Source organism: Ambystoma mexicanum, chromosome 6q, assembly GCF_040938575.1.
Source record: "Ambystoma mexicanum isolate Mex_15411 chromosome 6q, UKY_AmexF1_1, whole genome shotgun sequence".
Lineage (NCBI taxonomy): Eukaryota > Metazoa > Chordata > Amphibia > Caudata > Ambystomatidae > Ambystoma > Ambystoma mexicanum.
The window spans coordinates 1,165,966,245-1,165,991,016 of record NC_090937.1 but is presented as its reverse complement, the minus strand read 5'-3'; the positions used below and the strand labels follow the sequence as shown (position 1 = coordinate 1,165,991,016).

General features: G+C 42.3%; 1 protein-coding gene across 2 annotated transcripts in view; it reads left to right on the top strand.

Moving 5' to 3' along the window:
- N4BP2 (NEDD4 binding protein 2) overlaps positions 1-22,294 on the top strand; it is a 2,396,815-nt gene extending 2,374,521 nt beyond the window's left edge. For both annotated transcript variants that reach the window (XM_069631771.1, XM_069631772.1), the window contains one exon: positions 19,489-22,294. In XM_069631771.1, the coding sequence (XP_069487872.1) occupies positions 19,489-19,534 (46 nt within the window). In that variant the 3' untranslated portion in view covers positions 19,535-22,294. The remainder of the gene's footprint in view (positions 1-19,488) is intronic.
- Positions 22,295-24,772: the final 2,478 nt, after the last annotated feature.

The following is a 24,772-nucleotide window of genomic DNA, read 5'->3' as shown; positions in this document are numbered from 1 at the left end:
CGGATGAACCGGTTCGTGAAAGGGGCGGTTCAGTTGGCACTTGCAAATGGTCTGCCGTGGTGCAGTGTTGTGACTGAGGCTCTAAAAGCTTATAGGGTTACCCCTTCATCATTTACCGGAGTGTCTCCGTTTGAATTAATGAGAGGTAGAAAACCAGGATCTAAACTCCGGGTGGCCGCTCTTGGGGGTGGTGTACAAAGTTGCATCAACATGCAAGAAGTTCTTGACAAGGTGCGTGTTAAACAATCCCGTTTTTGGGAATCTCAGCTTGCCAAAAAGAAACCCTTGCGTGTACAGGTTGGTGATCTTGTAGTGGTGAAAAATCCAAGATTTGTAGCCAAGGGTTTGTCCAAATTTATGAAGCCATGTGTTGTGACCAAAGTAGGTCATGGATATGTTAAACTACAAGATGGTACCAGATGGAGTTTGAGGAGGGTGGTCCTTATTAAGGGAAAGCTGGCGGATACTAAGGACCAGTGTTGTGAGGGAGGTGGTGATACAGTTGGAATGGGTCCAGAATGTGCGTCTGAGAGTGTGGTTCCCTTACAGAGTGATAAGGCTGAGGCAGTTCATGGGCAGGCTACTTGGGTGGAGCATGGAAGTATGGAGGTGTCTGCCTCGGGAAGTGATGATATTGCACCATTAGAGGGGGGACATTGTGCAAAGGGGGAGGATGGATATGCTGAGTGTGATTCTGATGAAGGTGCTCTGGGTTTGACTGGTGTGGAGACAAGGGTTGTAGAGGAGTCTTCAGTGTTTGTGTCAGATAATGCGGGTTTGGTTTCACACGGAAGGGGACTGTGTGAGGATTCTGCCTTAGCAGAAGCCTCCAACGAGGTGAATAATCGCCCGACCCGAATAAAGCAGATTCCAGCGAAGTACAAGGATTTTGTTTTAGAATTTGCAGATGATTAATCTTGAAATGTAAATAATTAGCAATATTCCACATATATATATATGTCTCTTCTGCATATTACTATTTCGTCATTACTTTTCAATTTCCTTAATCTATGTTCATATTTAATGAATATTCATTTGTGAGGTTTACAGGGGGAGATGTGTAGTAGTTGCTCGCGCTTCCGCGAGCCCTTTTTCTAAGGTTCTAAAGTATGGAATGTTGATGTATGAAATGTTGATGTGGGGACGTTGCGGGTGGCGGTTGGTGAGAAGGGAAGGAGCTGGGAGGAGATCGTGTACGGCGTTCGGGTTTGGAGAATAAAGATATAATAAACTTACTTGTGTGAGGATCCACGTTATTACACTTACCAAGATGACTGCCACAGGCGGGGCTTTGGGAGAGGGCTGTCATTGGACGGGGGCAGTATGACCCAGAGGACAGTAATTGGTTTAGAGGAGAAATACAGTTTTAAAGTGAGTGAAACTGTTTTTTCTTTTACTGAGGATTCCCAGCCTGACGATGGGGAATATTCATGAGCATGTGAATCCATGCCAGACCCATGCTGGAGAAAAATAGGTACGGGTAAGTAACTTGAACCTTCTTCGGTAGAGCCTTTCCATATCATGAGGATCTCATGACTATAGAGGCTCTTCTAGGGATCGAAGTCGCTTAATTCCTCACATTATTGCCATCATTTCCGCTGGTATTTCTGGGCAATTGCTTAATGATCTTGGAATAAAATGTGGACAAAGCATGAGTTCCAAACTAGTCACAAGATGAATCGGAATAGGCTTCAGCTAAGCTGGAAATACTAAAGAAAAGAAATACTGACGCAATAGTAATTATTTCCGAATGGATTGGAACATGCTCTTGAGCCTCCTACGTAGAGTCACTTGAAAGATGTCAGCACAGGGGTGGCTTATTCAGCCTGCTAGTAATGTGTTTGTTTACTGGATCCACAGCAGGTATTGAGTCGAAATGTAGTCATTGCCCGTCCACTAAAAGGATGTGTAATTCTGGAGTTGCGATTGCATCGAAAAATTGTTTGCATGTAATTGCATGAAAATGAAATATATACTTTTACGAGAAATTCAGATTGTCTGAAATGCAAGGCAACTCGCTGAAACCAAGACTAGTGCGTTATGTGATTGGATTGGCCATATTTAGTGCCCGTGGCAGAAGAAAGCCAGTGTGGACAAATGGCTTCCTATGCTGCAGCACGGGGACGTTTTGTGCAGCCTTATTCACAGGTCTCTCAGCTTGGATTGTAATGCCTGGCTGATGGTTAAGTAGGCCGAATAGAATTAAAGTATCCACACGGACAGAATGTCGTTATCTCGAGCTCATCTTCTGTGAAGGATAATCCTTGTTATTCCATACATATCATTTTGCATTTATAACCGCTTGATGCCGCAAAGTTACTTTTTAAAATTGGTGATGCTGCATGCAACCTATATGCAAACCTCCTAACATCCCTTTACAGCACTGGTGACAGAAAAGATGGCCCATCCTCCATGCGTGATGGTTTGACAAAATTATCAGAAGATGGATTCTGGGATTCTTGTCGATGTCCACAGATTCTAATCGCTTGCATTGTTTCTGCATTGTTGACACTTTTGTTAAATTTATGAACGCTATTCCATATTCAACCACTGGATGGCAGGACTCTACAAAGCAACATATATCAAATTGCAAAACCAGTGCTCGAGTTAAGTTACGGCCCCATCTATCCTAAATGTTAGGACTTTAATGTATTAGCTATTGATGATTTAATTGGTAGATATCCTATCCTACCTTAAAACGTTTTTTAAATCATAAACTGATTATCCAATCACTCTCCTCAGTCTCAAATTCAAAGTAACTGATAATTGTTTATTTCATTTTTAAATTAGAATGTATCTCAAGCTGCAATATCATACCCCTTTAGTAGTTGCATAGGAGAAACTAACTGAAGGGATGGGGCAGGGAGAACTGGGGGGGGCAGATACCACCAGCCCAACACAACACATCACAAACTGCTTCAGACAAGAGCTTGGTAGCTTTCAGGCAGTTCTATACATTGATCAGTTATTTTATATATGGTTTTAACTCCAAGTTATGAAAGCTTTACAGCACATTTTGACAGAGTTTTAGTTTGTATACTGCTGCACATTGAAGGAAGAGTTCAAAGAAATTGTCAGGTGTCCTTTGTGTGTACTATTTACTCAAGGCAGTACAAAGGTTCAGCCTCTAGAGATATAGATATTTACATGCTTTTCATCCATGCATAAAACAAAGCCAGATTGTTGTTGACTGGAGAGAGATTATCAACGTGCTTATGTAAAGGTGAAATGTGTTTTTGTGTGTATGTAAAGGCGTAAGCTTTCTTGTTGCGCAAATCGCTTCGGGAAACAGTGGGGCAGTGACACTCAAAAGTAGAGGGTGAGGTGTAATAGAGTTTAAAAGGATAGGTGTAGGGACAGGAACATTATTTAATGACACTTTGTATCCAATCACACGATAGCAGGGTTATGCAAAGGAAAAGAGGCTTACGAGGCTCTTCACAGCTAGACGGATGGTAATGTTTAAGTCTAAACAAAGAGGTCTGGGAGTCACTCTACCGAGAACGAACACGGCCAAATAACCTGTTCTCTCGGAAGGTGCCCAGTCGGGAGGGTCTACAACCACGTTTTAGCTCACTGTACCTTTCACAGAGGAGAAATACCCATTTGCATATCAGTTTGGTCCCACCCACCTGGGTATTCCAGCACGAAATACTAGGCAATTCTCCTCTGAGCAAGAGTACCAACAGCAGGTACGACGTTCATCCATCGCCCGTTTTATTTTTCGCAGCACTTTTTTCCAAAACTTTTTTTCTGAAAAAATCATTGAAAAATATGGAGGGTTGTGTGGTAAGGGCATATAAGGGGTAGGGTGGTGTGGGGTATAGGGCTTAAATAGTAGGGCAGGGAGGGTTTGTGGGGACGCCCCCCAAATATATAAAGAAAAAATGAGATGCATGTTTTCGACAAAAAAAAGCTGCAAAATAAATCTGGGGATGAATGAACATAGAACCCAACAGCAACCCCAGACACATGTTTCAGCCTAGTCGGCCGCATCACTGAGGTGAAGCTGTGCCTCTCTAAGTACAGGGAGCAAGTGGTGCACTCCTGGATTACCCTGTGTAAGTTAGGGTGAATCCCCAAGTTCCTAAAAAAGAAGTCTGGGAGCCACTCTACCGAGAACGAACACCGCCAAATAACCTGTGTCTACAACCATGTTTTAGCTCACTGTACCTTTCACAGAGAAGAAATATCAATTTGCATATCAGTCTGGTCCCACCCATTTGGGTAGTCCAGCACCGAAATGCTAGGCAATTCTCCTCTGAACAAGAGTACCAATAGCAACCCCAGACATGTGTTTCGGCCTAGTCAGGCCTCATCAGTGAGGTAAAGCTGTGCCTCTCTAAGCACAATGAGCAAGGTGTACACGTCTGAGCTTAAAACGTGGGATGGGAAATCTCCTGTCGGTTCTTATGTCACTGCCCTTGAGCAATACAAGTACAGTATTTGTCATTGACTTTTGTATTCTCAGCTAAAATCTGATGGAATCTATGTGATCACTGCGCCACCCATAATGTCGACAATTAAATTGCGAACTCACATTATGGCGTGGTGCTATGATCACATAGATCACTGTGCCCTGCATCCCTCGCAACCGCCTCCCCTCTACCCACTTACCTTTTCGGCAGCACACCGTGAAGTGTGCTGATATCTCTCCTCCGACCCTGTAGTGTCAGTTCTTGCCCAATAACGTAGGTCTGTACTGGCGTTGCAGGGTTGTTTTCATTTTTTACGATTTATTTTCTTTATTGTCCTCAGCTTCCATCTAACGGAAGCGGGGGATCCCCCGACCCTCACTACACTGACAAAGGAGAGCGGGGGACACCCCTGCTCCTATTAGTCAGTGTAGTGGGGGGTCAGCATTTTATTACCGCGCAAAGACGCAGTAATGAAAGGGTTAGAATTTTCGGGGTGACATTTTAGTAATATTCCCATGTGATGTACCCATTGCCATGATACAATTCCATGTATCTTGGTGAGCCACCTCCCACTCCCACAAATGTATTCACGTTTTGTCTTTCGCTTATATGCCTAATGGAAAACTTTGTGCACATCTCCACCTGCCCAACAATTTAGCACTAGGCACAAACTGTCTTGCCCATGTTAAAAGTATAGCATTACCTAACCAGAGCCATTGGTATTGTTAAAATTTGCACCTGCAACATAAATGGTGCACCCATAGGAGCTGGGTATAAATCTCTCCACTAGTGGTATTTTTGTTTTGTTTTACCGTAAACTGTTTTGGGCAATGGACTAAAATGAACATGTGCTGTTTGATTAAAATGCCAGTAGTGATTTTAAAAAGATTGTGTGAGTTGTACAAAATAAAGGAAGAACGTTGGTCTCAACATTCAACTTTGCTATAAAGGGAACAGTGTTGGGAGCTGGGTTTGAACTCCTTTCCATTGCCCTACTTCTTTTTTTTATATTCATTTTCTTTCTAATTTGGCTAATATGTGCTGCTTAAATAAATTGAAAATGCAAAATTCTCCAGCATTTGATCTTTCATAGATTCACATGCTTGAATTATTCCCCCTCATTAGGCTAAGAATTCCCAATGCATAATATATATCAGAGCAATACCTTTCACATACACACAGCACAGAATTTTTTTTTTATCTTGTAGCCTTCTTTTCTTCTGGACCAATAGCAGAGTCTACACCTTAGCTCCACCCTAGGCAGCCATCTTCAGATTCTTTGCCACAAGTCTGGTGACAAGAAATCCTCTTCAGCTCTCAGCTTTTCAACGTTTTCTCTACAGCACTTTGTGATTTTCTTTCAGCAATATTTTGTTCGGAAATCGGTTTAAACTGTTGCCAGCACTAGGGTCGGGGTTTTGGAGCTCCTTCCAACTCCTCTTCTGGCATTAATAGTCAGTTAAACAATTTCTGCTTGGCATGACTGAGCAGTTTAGTACAGTTGTACCACAAAGTTGAAAAGTCTTTATTTAAAGACTGCAAAAATTGTGGAAGAAAAAACTTTGATCTCAAGGATCTGTATAGTGACTGTATTAACTGCCTCCATCCTCACAAGACTGTGGACTGTGACATTTGCAAAGTGTTTCTCAGAAAACTCTTGTGGACAGGCTAAGGAGAGTTATGTTTTTGGAGAAGAATAGAGGGGCATCTTCAGGAGAGGCGTCTACTAGGGTGGTCCCTGCCTCTCTGCATTCCACGACTGCAGTAAAGCATGCTCCTTTGAAGAGGGGAGCTTCTTCTTTAGAGAGAGGTGCTCCTGCATCCATAATGCCAAATAAATCCAAGAAATACTCCTTCTCGACACCAAAAAAGTCTCCCTGTGGTACAAACACCATAAAATGGAATCCTGGCCTTACTCACCATCCTTTATCGATGGTGTCCTCTGTGAGGCACTAGTCCACTCAGGACCCAGCAGTACTGTTGATGAGAACCTTGCATCGTAAATCCCCAAATAATTAATCTATGCGAATAGCCCTGTGCAATGTAATAGTAGTACAATATGGAATAGAAGTCTCAGTTCACGGTGACGAAACACAACTCATCGATGAGCAGGTTGTCTACAAACAGGAAGAAGTGCATGCCCCATAGCGATGAAAAAGACAAGTACGACCCGGGTAGTGGGGCTGACATCAACACATTGTCGCTCATTAAATTAAAAAAAATGTCTGATCTTCTGGACCTCATTTTACAGGATGATTTAGTGCCCTCCGGATACAAACTATTATTTTCAGAGCCTTCCCCCAGTCATGACATTGTGAACATGGGGCTACCAAGCTTACCATTGCCTACTCTGGATGATACTTTGTAGTCGGCAATACTGTAGTCCTTGCAGAATATTATTGAGGACATCAGTAAGTATCAGCAAACACACCAGGCAGAGAAGACCTCTTCTACGCCTGCCGTTCCAAGAGCCGATCTAAGATGACACCCTTTAGAGCGTTGTGCTTCAGCCGCGAAGGCAGTGCCACCTAAGTAGGTTATGCTGCCCGCATCTGTCCTCTCACACTTTACTGAGGAGCAACCTTTGGATACTGATACTTGGGATGATCCCTTATAGGGCCCATATCATGATCAACCAGGTGAGGAGGAGACCAAGGAGAGCCAATTGCCGCAGGATGCACCACAGCAGGAGGAGTGGGAAGAGTTTGTTTAGTTTAGTGTGTTTATTTATAAAGCGCGTCCGAACCCTCAGGTAGCTGGGCGCATAATCATGTGCACAGCAGAGTTACATATCGTTACACAAACACCTTAATACACCAGTCAGAGCATACATTAGTCCAGGCTCTGAGTAGTTACATACAAGAATAAAGTATACAGATAACAGTGTACAAGATAGTTACAGTGGAGAGTGAGGACCGGGTTACAGGGTGGTCCTGAATCGGATAAAGCCAGGGTGAACATTACTACATGGTGGCGAACGGCGGCTGGCCGAACGTGTCATTAAGAGATTGGATGTTTAGGCTAGTAACCATGATTTCACCATGGCTCTGAATGGCCAGAATGCGGCTTCCGATCTAATTGCAAGAGGGAGGGTATTCCAGCATTGTGCTGCGAGCACTGGGAAGCTTGAACCTCCTGCTGTTTTTAGGTTATAGTTAGGGATCTTTAGTTGGTGCAGGTAAGGGGTTCTGGTGGGTCTAGTAGAGCAATGTCTAGCGAATTTGTCTGAGAGGTAGCGAGGGGCGGTGCGTGACAAGCACTTATGGGTGATGACCAGGGTTCTTAGCTTGATTCTGTCGCGGATCGGGAGCCAGTGGAATTCTTTGCTGGCCGTAGATATGCGAGCCTTGCGCGGGAGGATAAGGGCACATCTTAGTGCGTTATTTTGCAGGATCTGGAGCCTGTTCAAGTTTTTTGTGCTAGTGTCTAGGTAGAGTGTGTTGCAATAGTCTAATTTAGACAATATCAACGCTCTTGATAAGGTGAGGCTACTAGAGGTGGAGAGAAAAGGCCTACAGGCATTGATCAATTTATTGGTGTAGGTGGTGGCTGAGGTGGTGGAGTTTATTTGTTTTTTTAGTGACAAGGTGGAGTCGAGGTACACACCTAGTGTTTTGACCTCTTTGGAGACTTTTATGATGTTGCCGTCAATGGTAAAGGATTGATACCTTTGGTCTAGTTTGTTGAGGCGAGCCTGGGAGCCTACGATAAGCAGTTCTGTCGTATTGTCGTTGAGGCAAAGACTGTGTGTGGCCATCCAGGCTTGGATTTCTAAGTAGATTTCATCAAGCTTTGCAACATCCTCTTCATAGTTGCCAGTGAGAGTGATGAGGACCTGGGTGTCGTCTGCATAATTAGTGTAGCTGACACCCAGATCGTCAACACGGTCAAAGAGGAGCTTCGTGAAGATATTGTAAAGTGTGGGGGAAATGCAGGAGCCTTGGGGCACTCCACATGTGATTGGGATAGGGTCCACAGCCGCAGTGGGGACGAAGACCCTAGTCGACCTGGCAGGCAAAAATGACTGGATCCACTTAGTGGCATTCTGAGAGAATGCAGCAGCCGAGGAGAGCTGTTGAGTGAGGATCTGGTGGTCAACCAGATCGAAGGCAGCAGATAGATCCAACCAGAGCAAAATGGCCAGTTTGCCCTTATCTTTGGCATCATCCATTTGGATTTTTAGATCCAAGAGGGCAGTTTCAGTCCCGTGCCTTGGTCTAAAGCCGGATTGTCGCAGGCCTAGGAGGTTGTTGTCTTCCAAATGTTGTTGTATTTGGAGGTAGGCTACCCTGTCTAAGATTTTGAGGAGAAATGGGACTGTGGTGATGGGCCTGTAATTTGTGGGGACGTTGGGGTCTAGGTTGGGTTTTTTGAGCAGGGGTAGGACCCACGCTTCTTTAAGGTTATTGGGGACCACTGAGTTTTTGAAGGAAGCATTGATCAAGGAGGTGATGAGAGGGGCTAACTCATTAGCCCTGTCTTTGATGACAGATGCGGGACAAATGTCACCTTTATAGTTGGATGGTTTGAGACTGGCGATTATCTTGATTACTTCCTCTTCTGTGACTGGTGAGAAGTGGAAGGAAGGGCAATTGGGGGTGGTGTGGTTTATTATGCTGATGGGATTCTGTTTGGAGGCAAGGTTGGCTTTTTTTGCTTCTATCTTAGTTTGTAGGAGGGCAATTTTATTAGCGAGGGCCAGCTGGATATTATTGCACCAGGCCTTGGTTTTAATGCAGTCCTCTGAAGGAGGCAGTGGTGATTCGAGTTCCCTTAGTATAGAGAATAGTTCTTTAGTGCCAGATTTGGCGTTTTGTATTCTCATGTTATAGATCTCTTTTTTAGCATTTAAGATGACGGATTTGTAGGTGGAGGCTGCTGAGGCGAACTTATCTTTAGTGGAAAGAGAAGGGGCTTTTCTCCAGCTAGTTTCTGCAGTTCTTTTGATATTGCGGAGAGCCTTTAATTCTGCTGAGAACCATTTGTTGGAGTGGGCAATGGGTTTGGCTTTTCGTTGTTTAAGAGGAGCTATCTGGTTGAGAGCTAGTTCTAGGGTATTGTTGTATAGGTCTACAATGGCTGATGGGCTGTCATTTTGCGTAGGTAGATTAGTTTTACTGATAGGCATGAGAAGAGGTCTAAGGTTCTCTATAGTGATGTTGCGGTTATTTCTGGAGATTATTTGAGGTAACCTAGTGGGTAGTGTGGTAGATGGTATGGATCTGGGTAGAGAGAAGGTAATAAGGTGGTGGTCAGTCCAAGCACAAGGAGTGATGTCGGTCAGTGAGAGGTTGCAGTTGGCGTCTGCAAGCCAGTCCAAGGATCTTCCTTTTGTATGTGTAGGTTTATTAATATGTTGGGTGAGGCCTAGATGAGCAATGGTGTCATTAATGGAGGTGGCCTGATTGTCATTGGGGTCATTAAGTCCCAAGTCGAAGTCGCCCATAATGATGATTTGAGATTTAGGTTTCAGGTTGGTAGTGAGTAAGAGAGAGATATCTTCTTCAAAGGTGGAGGGGGGTCCTGGAGCTCTGTATATAATGTGGAGAAAGATAGTTTGGGTGTCAGATAATGGGAGTTTGACGGATAGGAGTTCGGCTGAAGGTAGGGTTGTGCTAGTTACTTCTCTGATGTTTAGGGTGGATTTCGCAATAATTGCTATTCCTCCTCCTATTCCATTTTTTCTGTCAGCTCGGATGATGGTGTAGTTATCCGGGGTGGCTAGAGCTATTGTGGGACCGGCTGCTAGGTGGAGCCATGTCTCCGTGATAGCAATAAAGTCTAGGTGGTTGGTGGAGATAATGTCGGCGACATCAGTAGCGTGGGCTACCAATGAGCGTGCGTTGATGAGAGCCCCCTTGATGGAGGTCAGTGGAAGGTTGACATTCGTGAGTGGTGGTGGGTGAGGTGTTGCAGGCTTGTGACTCGGTGGAGGGTCAGTAAGTGAGGTGGGCTGCGTGAGATTCCTAGCCTGATTAGTGAGCATTCTGGTGAGTTTTACATCAGGATTAGTGCGATGGCTGAGTCTAGCGTTTCTAATCATGGTCGGTGGGGCTGCGTTCAAGAAGGTGGTAGGGGGTACAACAAGGCGAGAAGCTAATCTTGTATTTCTAAGAGGTGTGGGACAGGGTATTAAGGGTGTAGGTGGTCTGGCGAATCTGTTTATCCAGTCCGCTGGAGATAGTAAGTCTGGGTAAAGTGGTGTGGTTGTGTAGGCACAGTTCTGAAGTGAGATATTCTGGAACAGAGGGAGGAGAGTAGCCATAGTTAGAGTGGCACCTCTAAGTGAGGCCATCATGGGTAACTTGGCTCTGGAGATAGAGGCAGTGAGGTTCATAAATTATTAGCAAGATTGGTTTGTACGTTCAGCTAACGTGTGTGTGGACACTAGTTAGGCGTTTCAATGGCAATAAAATGGGCATCAACTCAAATTGCAGTCAACTCAAATTGCAGTGTGGAGAGGGCAGTGTGGAATGCAATTCAGGGCACAGGGCACCTCTAGGCTAGTCAATGCAATTACAAATGGGCTAAATGCAATTCAGGGCGCAGGGCACCTCTAGGCTAGTCAATGCAATTACAAATGGGCTAAATGCAATTCAGGGTGCAGGGTGCCTCTAGGCTAGTCAATGCAATTACAAATGGGCTAAATGCAATTCAGGTTCAGGGCACCTCTAGGCTAGTCAATGCAATTACAAATGGGCTAAATGCAATTCAGGGCGCAGGGCACCTCTAGGCTAGTCAATGTAATTACAAATGGGTTAAATGCCATTCAAGGCGCAGGGTACCTGTAGGCTAGTCAATGCAATTTATAAATGGGCTAAATGCAATTCAGGGCACCTCTAGGCTAGTCAATGCAATTACAAATGGGCTAAATGCAATTCAAGGCGCAGGGCACCTCTAGGCTAGTCAATGCAATTACAAATGGGCTAAATGCAATTCAAGGCGCAGGGTACCTCTAGGCTAGTCAATGCAATTTATAAATGGGCTAAATGCAATTCAAAGCGCAGGGCACCTCTAGGCTAGTCAATGCTAAATAAAGAGACATTTGGGTGCGATGCATCCATTGAGTGTCGTAGTACATCTTAGATAAAGTACATAGTGTAATAGTGCTGCTGAGCAGTAGGCGCTAAATGGCGCAGTAGGGCAGGAAGGCCAGGTATAACAAGACATGTAGGGACATCGCCCACAAGACACATTTGGCAGTGGGAGTCGATGAGTAGGGAGGAGGATGACAATGCACGTGATTCAGGCTAGGGGCATGGTCATAGCAGTCAGGCTGTATAGGCATAGACAGGACCATCAGTACATGTTGAGAGAGTGGTCACACGTATGTGCACTGAGGCAGGTTTGGGCTACTGTGGCAGTGCAGTGTCTGAGGAGGGATGGAGGAGTACTAGCTAGCAGTTAGCTAGCAACAAGCACAATGAGCCAACATTGCTAGTCTGAGTGGAGGCAGGGCGGTTGCACCGCAGGACGGAGTGACTGCTCAATGTAATGTGTACCCTAAGCAAAGGAAACACGATTTCTCCTGGCAGAGTTTCTCTGCCATATTTCATATTCTCTTTTCATATGATAATTGGCAAGGCGGCAGACCAGTTTGGACTGCATGTAACCACAGAGGAAATGAAATCTTTGCTCTATGACCACAGGGATAAGCGTAGTTATCCAGCACAGCCATTTCAATTTTAGAGACAATTTGGGAGATGGGTGAACCAATCCTAAAAGTGCACCTACTGGTGCCCACAATTACAGCTTGCCTTGAGAGAAAATGCAAAGCGCCAGATTCTGCACGGCCTCCAAAGCCAGTTTCCCTCATTAGTGTGGCGGTTTGATGCATTCTCCCTAGTATGGCATCTACTCTGAGGCTACCTCTGAACAAAGAGCGCAGAAAGGTAGAAGCCGTCGGCTGCAGAGTTTGAGCATCCACATCCATAATTATCAGAATAGCCAACATGCTCGCCATGACAGCCTTCTATGATAAGGACTCTGCACAAAAATCTAAAAATACCTGGAACTCTTACCAGCAGAACTGGTGGAAGCGACAAGAAATATTGTTAAGGAAGGCAAGATATCCTTGGATCATGTTAACCTAGGGCATGCTGCAGATTCCGGATTTCACAAATTGCCCGTGGGGCAGTTCTATGGAGACAAGCCTTGATGAAGGCCACTAGCTTCCGAACTTTAGTGCCAGCACAGATTCAGGACATATCCCTCGATGGGCATGAACTCTTTGGCAAGAAGATAGACAATGATTTGTATTTTGTCACGCTTCCCTTCCTTCTAGACATCTTCCTCTCACTCTATTGGCTGGCATAAGCAGGAAGCAGAGATTGAATGGTGTCAGTGTCCTCTATCCAGGAGTTCTTAATCTTCCTTGAGCCATTGGCAAACTAAGAGCCCTAGTCATGAGATGTTATGCAAATGGCCACAGCTGTGAAGCACCAGCACCTTCAAGTCCCCTTATGGGCCATGCAGCACAGCACCACATTGTATCTACAGAGACACCAGCCTGACACGCTCCCATGCGTGACTGGGAAATCTTTGTAACCCATCTCACATTGGCCAATGAGCATGCGCTGTTCATAAAGGAACAAACTGGTTGCTGCTCCGTATGAGCGCACCACTCGACTCAAATCAGCAGCTGTCAAGTGAAGTGGAGCACTATCCCTCTCGGCTCCTCCATAATGGGTGATGGGACACCATCCAACCATCTGTTATTGATAACTGCCTGGTGGCTCATCGGGCTGCTAACTGGTCTTCATTTCAGAGCGTGTTGCCAGGCTGCTGTATTGGCTTGCTGTGGAATCAAGAAATGATTCAAGAGCAATCCTTCACCAGAATTTGTAGTAGTATCTTTTTCATGCTCCTCAGAACTTTAGCTTTTTTCTACGACTGTGGTCTCTTTGTATATATGGAATTTGCAGGAAGAAGTACCCTTTAAAAGAACAAGGTACTTATTGTCTAACTTTTTTTCTAATGGATTTTTACAATGATTACTCATTCGCTCCTGCCTTCCACCTTTCTGAGGTTTGGATTAGTCCATTATTCAGTGTGTGGAAAATGATAGTGGAACTGACCTCAGAGGGCACGGGCAGTGCTTTTACAAAGCAGTTGCATCGCTTCCTGAGTGATGGCTCCAAAGCTCCCAATGCGCCCATCTGGCATATGGCTGAAACATGTTCAGATTCATGCATCTTGGATAATTCTGTTGGGTTTATCTGTTGAATGAGTACCTGTGACAGAATGCCATCTGTGAGGGGTGAACAGTCTGAGTTTAATTCTGTCTCTGAAAGTAAGATCTGCTAATCAGACCTCACGTTCATAGGGCTAGCTGCTCAGAAATATTATAGTGCAAACATGTAACTCTGCAGAGACCATCTACTGACAATTACCACAACTGTCCTGTAGTTGACAACATGACCGTTAGTCACATGTGCATTCTTGCAGACAGCCAGGTTGCATCAGTTTAACTTCCCAGCTTCACTTTAAACTTGTGGGCACCCAAATCTAATTTAAATTACATAATTGTATGCCCCCAGAACCTTGTGGCAGATGAAACTGTAAATTTAAACCATGTCTGATTTTGACAAAGTGGTTTCTAGGAATCCACAATTATATTGGCTAAAACCACTTAGTGTTACATTCTTGTTAACTTGGTTTCAAGTGGTCTTCCTGTTCCGGGCCTCCTGTGTATTCATTATCTGGGACTGAGTTTTACCCAAAACAGACCATTTAGCCTCTATCACAGTAAATGTCTTTGTCTTCCCTGGGAAAGGGTTGTCACCTACCAGGAAGATGGAACTGGCCCCAGAAGGTAGTGGGAGGTCCATTCCTTCAAAGGACAGGTTCTGGTAGGTCAAAGCAAATCACATCAGGACGATCATTAACAGAGTCTCATTGGTGTAGGCAGACAGGAGAAGGGGACAGAGTTAGAATAACCAGGAGGGGAGCATCAGTCCATAGGAAGGTCCCACTATCATGTATTCTCCCAAAATTCCTGTGCCTCCCTCCCCACTTCATACAGACCAGGCACTCTGAGTATGACATCACCAGATAGAGGATTCTGAAACAGCAGCCAGAATTGGACCCCTTACAGAATGCAAGAAGAGAACCACTCCGCTGTAAATGATTGCTTATTGGGTAGATGCTGCCTGCACCAAGCTGTTGAACCATTCTTTGGACTACTGAAGGAGGATTACATCTGGAACAGTGCTGGGAGTAAAGCTCCAAAGTTCTATTTCATATAGGTGAAGACATCCAAGAAAAGGGCAAGCCTTTTCCTTTAACTATCCCATAGGAACATTTGGGGTGATTTGCTGGTTGGGCAAGGCCTACTACAGCGGAGACCACTGTACTCAAAAACCTGCTCATGGGAGGTTACAGAACCCTGTAGGTGCTTTCTGAAAACATTCCTGCCTGGGAAGGACAGAACAAAGGACTTTGCTTGTCTCTGGAGACCCTGGGTGGGATCTTCCATCAACCAAAGGTCAAGAAATGTTCCTGGCATGGTTTATCCAGCTTCAATACATTTTCAAGCCAGCTCTACTGCCTTGAGGTGCATTTTGCGCCGCTGCAGGCATTGAGTGCTGCCTTTGACACTTACTGCTTTTCGATTTGCTCTAAAGCTGCTGACATTCATTGCCGGTCTGCACAACACACGTTTTCGGGGCTATCGCCACTGAAGAACAGCATCGCATCATTGGACAACTTCGAGCTGACTTGACAGAATCAAGACGCTGTCTCCAGCCATAGCCTGCCATTCTTCACTGATTCGGATCAGTCATCGCTACAAGGCTGCACCACCTCGATTTAACTTGAATGTCTCAACTCCCCCTATCCAATGGGAAGAAACCACTCAAAATGTCTCAATGCTGACTTGATCTATTTAAAGCAGATAAAAGCCTGGGTCAATGATGTTGAGCCCCAAGAACCAACATTAAAGGTATTCGGTAATGGTCCTGTCTCTCTGGCCTGCCTTAGAAGGCCCAGATGACTAGTAAGACTCCTCCCTTTACCTTGTTCAAGTGAACTTGACTTGCTGTCAAAAGTATTGACGGTGCACACCCATCTTCAAACCCAAAGTGCCTCTTTATTCTTACGTCCGCATTCTTCCGCTTGCAGAGGTGGGTCGTTGGTGTTTCTATTAGTTCTATGTGTTTTTTAGTTTTGTTAAAGTTCTAGAACCTTGCTTTTATATTCCTTTATTTTGCCACCATAGCACTATTTTTGTTTGGTCTGCTTCTGTACTAGCTCACACCCCTCCTGAGTAGCATAGCCTGCCCACCCGTGCTACCATATAAGAGAAGGAGGTGCACCTGTTAAGACTGTGCCCGTTTCCCCTTTATGATTGGGATCACTGCTGGTTTAGCAGTAATGTGGGCTGATTAGGCGTTTTATCCATTAAACATCTCTCTACTCCTGCACAGCAGTAGTTATTTCATCACTGTACCCATCAGAAATAAATGTTGCCAAGGATTGCAACTCTTTTTTGGTCTCTTCGGTTACAGTCAGAGCTATGGGGTAGCATGATGGGCGAGTCCCTCCTCCCTTGTCACCACCAAGCCCCATCACATATAGAGGCAATGAAAAGGAAGCGGCAGGGGCTGAACTGACTGCAAGGGAGAGCAGTCTCCACCTTCCCTTCATAGGCTGCTCCTTCCGTGAGCTACAGTAGAGCAGGTAGTGGAAGTGGGAACACTGAGCTCGCCTGCCTTCACATCAGCCCCAACCTCTTCCTCTCACCCGCCCTTGCTACAGAGATTGGCTTGGACTTAAGATGTGGAAATGGAAAGCAGCCTCTCTCATCTCTTCTCCTGTGGCTTTTTTTTAATAACTGAATGACGTTTACAAGCTGTGGGGTAAGAGGGGCATGAGTCTATTCAGTATCTCCAATATCTTAGACCCTGCCGTTCCATCTCCCCTGCCAAACCCCTTATTTTGCATATGAATGTTCATGGCCAGAAAGATTATAGTTAAATGACTCTGTGCCATGCGAGGGCAGAGCTAGATGCCAAAAAACTAATTAGATGAAAGAAATCATCTCAGTAAGGTTAGTTGGTATCCGTGGTGTAGACAGGCTGAGATGGAGGGGCAAGACCCATCCTATTTTCGGCAGGACCAACATGACACATTATAGCCCAAAGCTGTAATTCCGTCTTGCAAGCAGAGCCACATATCTACATGACTATATGGATTGATGCTAGCCTGCTAAATCATACTATATTGCTAAACAGAACGGAAGCCAAAATGTGGAAACCTGCTCTTGGCTTGCCCATCTGTGCACCAATTCAAGTAATTTGTTTTGTATTGGGCCTCACTTTAACAACCTTTGTGGCAATAAAACAAGGTATATTGTATTTGAAGACAATTAAAGAAGCTAAATGTCTGGTATTAAGGCTCTTCAGTGCTGGTATCGAAAGAGGGGAATGTAAAGTGGCAAATTAATTTGTAAACATTAATCACGTTTTTTTTTTTAGGTTATTAATTGATCCTTTGATAGTAACATAGATTACGCAATCTTGTGTAACCAGATCACTAAGAAAACAGAAGAGGGGGGAGGATTGTCAAACGAATTCTGACTATTTAACTAAGCTCACATCCTTTACACATTTAGCACTGATGGCATATAGATCTTTCTCCCCAGTGGTATATATTACGGTTTCCCTCTGTTAGGTTAAGAAGAGCCTACATGTGCTTCAGACTAAATTTGACTTTGACATAAGAATTCCTGGGTAAACTACTTGGCATTGAAATAAACAAGAGAAATTGTTGCCTTTGTAATGACAGTAGTGAATTGGAAACTATTCATCATATGCTTTCATCGTGCTCAAAACTGGGATTTTCTTATCAATTATATTTGGGCAAATTTGCATATGATCTGAATCTAATACATATTAGGCCTGTCTGGCAGAGATGTATGTTGGGGAAGTCTAAGCAGTCGATGTTAGCTGTATCTAAATTATGTTTGCATATAGAATGCCAATTTGTATTTAATGCTATTATTAAATACAAATGTATTCTTTAGAAGTGATTATTATGGCAACACATTTTTAAAAACAGTAGTAAGCAGTATACTTTCTTGATAAATATATTGTTTTTATTTGTGTGGAATATTTCCATTTTCTTTTTTACTTGGGTGGAAAGTTAATTTTAACTGAATTACACTATTTAAAATCACAAAAACAAAACGTGCCACATTGCATGCACGGGAGGGAATGAGTGTGGAGTGGGCTGCAACTGCCTTTCACAGGTTACTGGAATACTGTTCGCAGTGTTCAGATAAGTGGCACAAATAAAAGGGCCAGACATAATCTTACAGTGAACATCAGGCAAATAAAACCACCATATACCAATGCAGCTATGTCTTGTTAAAAGAAAATACAGTTGCACCAATATATTTTGTTTAATTGTTTACCAGTTCCCTCCATTCTGCCAGTTCTACCACCTGGTTATCTGGGAGTAATATGAGCTAAAAGAATATTTGAGCAGTTGACTTTAAAAATAGGGACATCAAAAAGAAAGATGTCTGAACTATCAAGCTTTTAAACTATGAGCATTTCCTGAGAAGCTACTAAATGAGGTTCCAACCTACATTCAAGCTTTTCCGGATAGGTCCTATGCCGATACATTCCTATGCCTTAGACTCAACCTTCTACCAACCAATTCAAAAATAGCATCTTACGCTAAAGGATCCTCTGTCTCTGATTTATGTAGATATTGCAAATTGGATTCTCAACCCAAGACTATGGTTCATTTAATAACTGAATGTGAGACTCTTATCTAAATTAAGAGAAAATCATTTTTTTTTAAGTATTTCAAGCACAGACTTATTTTATCGAAAGAAGAGATGTGGATTGAAATTTTAAATGCTTCTAATACCAGATTAATAATTGACATAGTGAATTTTATTGCTAAACTTAACTTACAACCTGTTGATAACTAAGTCATCGCTTAGATTCATCTGTGTTTTTTAGCCAATTTTAATGTTCTTACGGATTTATTGATTGTCTTTTATGAATCGATAATAGCTTATACTTTTATTTTAGAATGTATGCTAAATGAGATGATTTTATATAGATAACTATTTATAGCGATGTGATAAAGAACAATAATGTATCTATAATTGAAAAAGTTGTTTGTCAACTAAAACAATTTCTCAATTAAAAGAAAAGATAGTTACATTGGCTAGTTGTTAGAGTAGGGCAAACTTTTATTTGTTCTGTATTTGTAATCTGAATCCTCAAAAAAGGCTCTTTTCTATAAAGCCAACAGTAACGTGGAGCGTAATGGCAGGTTATTTCAGATCTCTGAAGTGCTCATTATTCTTTACGCTGTGTCTTTTATTGGAGGAATCTGTGAGAGTTCCTTGCTGGGCTTCTGTATGTGGATATGTGACTCTTGTAAACATGCAACATTTCTTCCTCCGCATGTTCCAACAAGTCGTGGCTGGTAGGTGCTTTGGCTATTAGTGTATTGGGGATGGGTCCTAGTGTACCTTGAAAGGGTGAACCACTGCATCCCTGTGGAATCATTGTCCCAAGTCAACTGTTTGCCTCCAATTGATGCACATAAAATTTGGTATAGTCTTTGTTTCCAGAATTGATTTACGATGACACACAGAAACGTCACATAGCTCTTGGTTACATGTTGTCAAAGCATGAAACATTTTACTAAACCATAGTGGCGTGAAAAAAAGCCCACCTTTGGATGAACAAATTGAGCACAGATGTCATAAAGATTTTCTTTGGGTCAAATCAGTAAAATAATTTTGGGTGCATCAGAAGCTTATAATAGCTGAATACATTTCACCTGCTTCTTCTACGATTATGCTTGAATAAAAAAGTGCCATATTTTAGATTTAAAATGTATTACTATGAGATAATATTTATTCAACTCCCAGATGAAATAAATGTATTCAAACTTGGATATATTGTGTCAAATAGTTTAAAGAATCTTAGCCCTATCTCCATTTTTTAATGACGAGTTAGAGAGGTTTGTTTCAATGTCCCCCAAGTTGCACAACACTTAAAAGAGATGTTCCCAAATTTAATTTCTCTCTTTTATTTTACAGGTTCAAAGAAATAAAGCCTGGGTGTCTACAAGTAATGCTGAAATAAATGCTACATTGTGTTCGTCTGTGATGCCTATAAAACATGCCAAATTGTTCAAAGGTTTTGGAAAAAAGAGCTTTGCTATTTCAAATCTTACACGCATTTTTAACATTCTTCTAGTCTTATAGAGGCTATAGTCTAGAAAATTGGGTTACGAGAACCGGATTGCGAAAGAGTTCATTTAAAGTAGCAAAATTCCCACACAATTTTTAAACATCATTGAAAGCTTACGTGGGTCAATTTACCTTTCAACAATTCTTAGTAAGGGAGTGGCTACTTATTTAATTGCTTATTTCTGACCGAAGTCTGGCTAAACATCTGTGCTATATTTTCTATTAGTGTAAATTGATTAATGAATTCAGCAAACACACTTAACTGTGTCACTTCATGGGATATTTTATACTGAACAGTTGGAGAAGCCCAATCAAATATGATAGTTTAGATGTGGAGTTGTTTTGGATTGCATCGTACGTTTTCTGTGCACTCTCTATTAAGCAAAAGCATTTTCTGGATACAGAAGTGAAACATGTGCATTGGCGCTATTCCCATGTGTGTTCGAGATGTAGAGCTCTCGGAGTCTAAAAGATAATACGGTGCATGCTGTTTTTGTTGTATACACATTTTTTGCTATGGAAAGGAATAGAGTAGCTGGGAAACGCCTTGCGTTCTCCCATTTAGCGCTCTTAACAAGATTGGCGTAGGACTCCCTTTGAGGAACACTATAAAACATTTTCTAAACATGGACCCTGGTTATTTGTAGACAGAATAATTTTTATAATCCGAGATGCGGCCTGTAATTAAATGGGGGTTTACCTTGTCATGTTTTTACAAATCCGCCACTTGACCATTTGTATAGCCAACCAGTTATTGCACTTTCCTTCCAAGCAATGTTTTTAGTTTTGATGTGAAAGAGAATATGCATCACTCCACTGGTACCGGTGTCAGTTGATTAAATGGGACTTGTCTGTTTTGTAATTTTTCAATCCCCCTATTGATTGATTCATTTGATTTTAGCCGTTCAGTGATGTAAAGTGACCGTGCTCTTTTTAGCCAAGCTGAAATGCAAATCACTTCATCATCACTGTACTTCAAAAAGGGCCACCTCAGTGAACCTGCAACCACCTCTGAAATCGATTACTTCTGCATCATTTAATGTTTTACCATTCATACAGATTAGTGAGGTATCAAACATCAGATTCAGCAAGCGTATCGTTTATTCCTATTTGCACCTAGTTACATGAATTTAGGTGGAGAGAGAAATTGATGTATCTACACAGACCACCTGTGCACTAGGTTCCACCACTCCCTGGAAAGAAAGCCACCAATAACGTGCTTGACTTATTAGATATCCACATGAAGGGCACTATTAAAAGCTTCTAGAGATGTATCATTCTGCATAAACGTTGCACTAGTGCAGTTCAATTTTACCCCAACATTTTCATCACAGTGAGAATTTCCCTAGAACAGGTATTTATTTCAGCAAGAATAATCTTGCCACTATCTAGTAAGTTTTAGTTTTGTTTTGCTTTGAGCTGAACAGAAATATACTCAACATTATAAATTGAGAGACCCTTGCAGAATAATCCTTTTAACTGTTGCATTTCGCATTGTTCAAATTGTACAGTTTACAATCAGCAATTGCAATATTAAGGGCCTAATATGGGGCCTATTTTAATTGTACGTATTTACCTCTGAAACTCTGAACATTTTATATGCATACCTCAATGCAGAATTGAAAACTGTGAAATTCTGTTTTCTCGGTGGGAAGATCTTTTCTGTTTTTTATAAACTGCCGACTATTTTATTTATATATGGAATGATTTAGCATCGCTTTAAAGGAATCTGGTCGGATATAAGCTACTTTCTCTGACTTGGTTTCGAGAGCCAGATTGCAACTTGCTTCATTAAAAGGAGTGAAATCTCCAAACAAATATTAAACATCAATGGAATCTTACAAAGGCAATGTTAGCCTTCAGCGTTTTCCGTCATCGGAAGTGCTACTTTTAAACGAGAGTTTGTCCTTTTTTAATCACCTCTTTCTGATCATTGTATCAAACAAAACCTGTTTGATACACATTTCCTTTTTAGGGGATTTTAAGTCTGTATATACGATAAAGTCTGGAACTAATCGCATGGTGTACTTTTACAGCTGATATTGGTACTGGAAGTACGCCTATTGTGGCATAGGCTAAACAATTATTAGTCTCTTTTTAATCAACTGTGATCGACTGTACAGCCATATGTATCATAGTAACTCAATTTCTTAATTCTACTTCACGGAAGCAGCATTTGCATATGTGCTGCTTTAAATTCTGAAACATATTTATTATCCTGAGAAAGTGTGGTGCTATCGCTTTTTGAAGCAACATCTCTCCGACAATCGGCATTTTGGAAGGAACCAGCAGTATTCTTTGCTACATGTCACAAATCCTTCAATGCTTAATTTTCCTAAAGAAATAGAATGTGCTACACCTGAGGCAAAAAGGAGGCAATGTGACTCATGATGATGCCGATGATTGAGCTAATTATGAGCAAGGTGAAACTGCTAAAGAACATATTTATTGTTGCAACAAACATGTTATGATCCACATTTCTATTTTTTAAATACCAATAATGCTTAATATGTTATGCTCTAATGTATAAAAGTGACACTTTTCATGTGATTGAATATTTTTGAAGATAACCTAATTTCATTTTGCATTTTTTTCTTGCATCAAAATGAAGTAGAACGTTTTGTAAAGATTCATTAAAAATATTCTCTTTTAATCATTTGTGTGCCTCTATTATTGTGTATTGTTAAAACTATGATTGTGTTAATGGTTATTTCTGATGATCACATCAGCCTAGAATGTACTGTTTGCTTTGAAACATACATTTATTTTCCATATTTAAATATGTTAATTTAGAGAGGCTAACATTTTAGAATCAGTATATGAGAACAGTATCGGGCAGTAAGTAACAAGAAGCACAAGTGAACATTGCATGAATTAGGCAAAAACATTATGCACTGCCTACCATCTGTTCTACATAGCAAGGCATTCCATTCAGATTTGTTTAAAGATGTCAAGCTTGCTGATTGCATACTTGGTGACTTACAGTGTTGCTTCTAATTAAGAGCTTATTCTACCATTTTTAACTTCCTTTTCGGCTTCCAAAAGCCTAAAGCTTCTTCCCAACAGTGATAACTTTTATGATAGACACTAAAACCCAAATGCATCACTGTATTTTAATTCTCTGCATCTTGAAGCCATCTGCACTGCCATTTTTACCAAACAAATACTTGCATCCACAGGTCCTTTTTTTTAAACATCTCTTTTTATTGATTTTGTGATAACCAACAAGAAAAATCAATGGTACAATAATCACAGACGTATTGTTCAACAGTGGTTACAGTCAAATCATCAGGGTGACAAAACATTCCATGGCTCATATAGTGTTACAGGCATAGGTTACAGGCAGTGCTCCAGATAAGATTTTGAAGTAAGATTATTTTACTTCCTGTTTTTTAAAGTTTGGAGTAAAAAGACTTTTTAGGGAGTTACAAACTAAGTGCTATTCCCAATGGGCGCATTTCATAAGCAAGTAAAAGATTTGAACTGTAAATCAGAAAGGTATTTGTAATCAATATTTTTGCACCTAGTTATTCATGCCCATTAAAAGATACCTGTGTACCACTTCAGATCAGGCAGTAATAACAGAGTTTCTTCCTGTGGCTCTACGTGTTGTATTCGTCCTTGGTGGGTGAAAGTAGGGAGACAGGCTACTATGTCAGTTTCCTATTTTTTGTTTTTACTCTCCATTATTCTTTTTTGGTAGTATTGACCTATTTTTAGGGAGTAAATGTGTCTTTTACACTCCTTATTTGTAGGGCTGGTTACATGTTTAGAGCTCTAGCCTGCATTGTCAACTGCAACAGGAAAACCATTAATTGGGCTGGCGTAGGTGCGTATCACAACATATGAGGGGTCATCCCACATTCACCCACTTATGCCAAGGCCCCACAAATTCGTAGAGACAGCACCAGGCTCTATAAATCTGTTCTTCAGTTGCCATGCAAGTATTCATATCCAAGACCCACTTGGAGATCTTGGGCACCTTTCCTGCACCCCAGAGCATAGCAATATTTCGTTTGGCCTCTATCAGTGCAGTGGATATAAAAAGCTTCTCATAACGGGAGTGCAGAGTCACGCCCCATATTCCTAGCAAAATCAATTTCGGCTCAGTCAGGACCATTGGGACACCACCCTGCGCACCCTTTTTAAGACCTTTAAACAAAAGGTCAGAATTTTCGGACATACCCATATTGTGTGGTAAAACATGCCTAGGGTGGTGTAACAGCATAAGCAATCACAGTCCATCCCTCTGCCGCACCTACACAGTAATTCCCTGGTGTAGTATGTTGCATACTACATTTTTAGCCGGATGAGTCTAAATCGGGCCAGAATACATATCTTCCTATGGACCATTATCGCCTCCAACCGTTCCTCTGCTTCAATAGGACCCACGTCCCTTTCCCAGTTCTGTTGGAGCTTCTTCAAACTGCTCATTGTAAAACTGCAAAGAATTTCATACAGAATTGAGATCACTTTACTTAACAAGAAGTTCTGTGTCCGTATTTGCTCCCACCGGGTTTTGTGCTGGGCAGTCATATTTCCCCTGAAATTGTGTGTCGAAACCACATGTTTTGAAAATTGTCCAAAGCTGCCAATTGCGAAACCCACTGTAGCTCCTGGAACAACCGCAAGAATACAACCCACCCCCATGGTCTGAATACCCTTGCCGTGCCAATGAGCCACAAAATTCAGCTTCTGTAGCGCAGGCATTTCTCGGTTGTTCCAAAGCGGAGGCCTTTAGGGTCACAATTCCCTCCCACCCCTGTTCCCTCATAGCTCCCTTATAAATGGCCACCACCTGTTGCGAGATTGAGGGGAGCTCCCCCACATTCACCCTTTTGTGTATTGTTTGCAGCCGGTCTGCACCACCAGGCCATCATGCTCAATTCTAATGTGCGGGAGAGATGGGTCACCCAGCAGCCATTCATTTGCCACTGCAAGCTCTGAGTCCCAATCGTACTCTTTAAGATTCAGGAGCCGACCCCGCCATCCCATACTAACCCGTACAGAGATTGCAACGCTATTCTAGGCTGAGAGTCCCGCCACAGCAGTTTCCTTAGGGCCCTTTTAATAGTTTGGGATTCCCGATCGGGGATCCTGATGGGGGTATTTGGATAGACATACAGATACC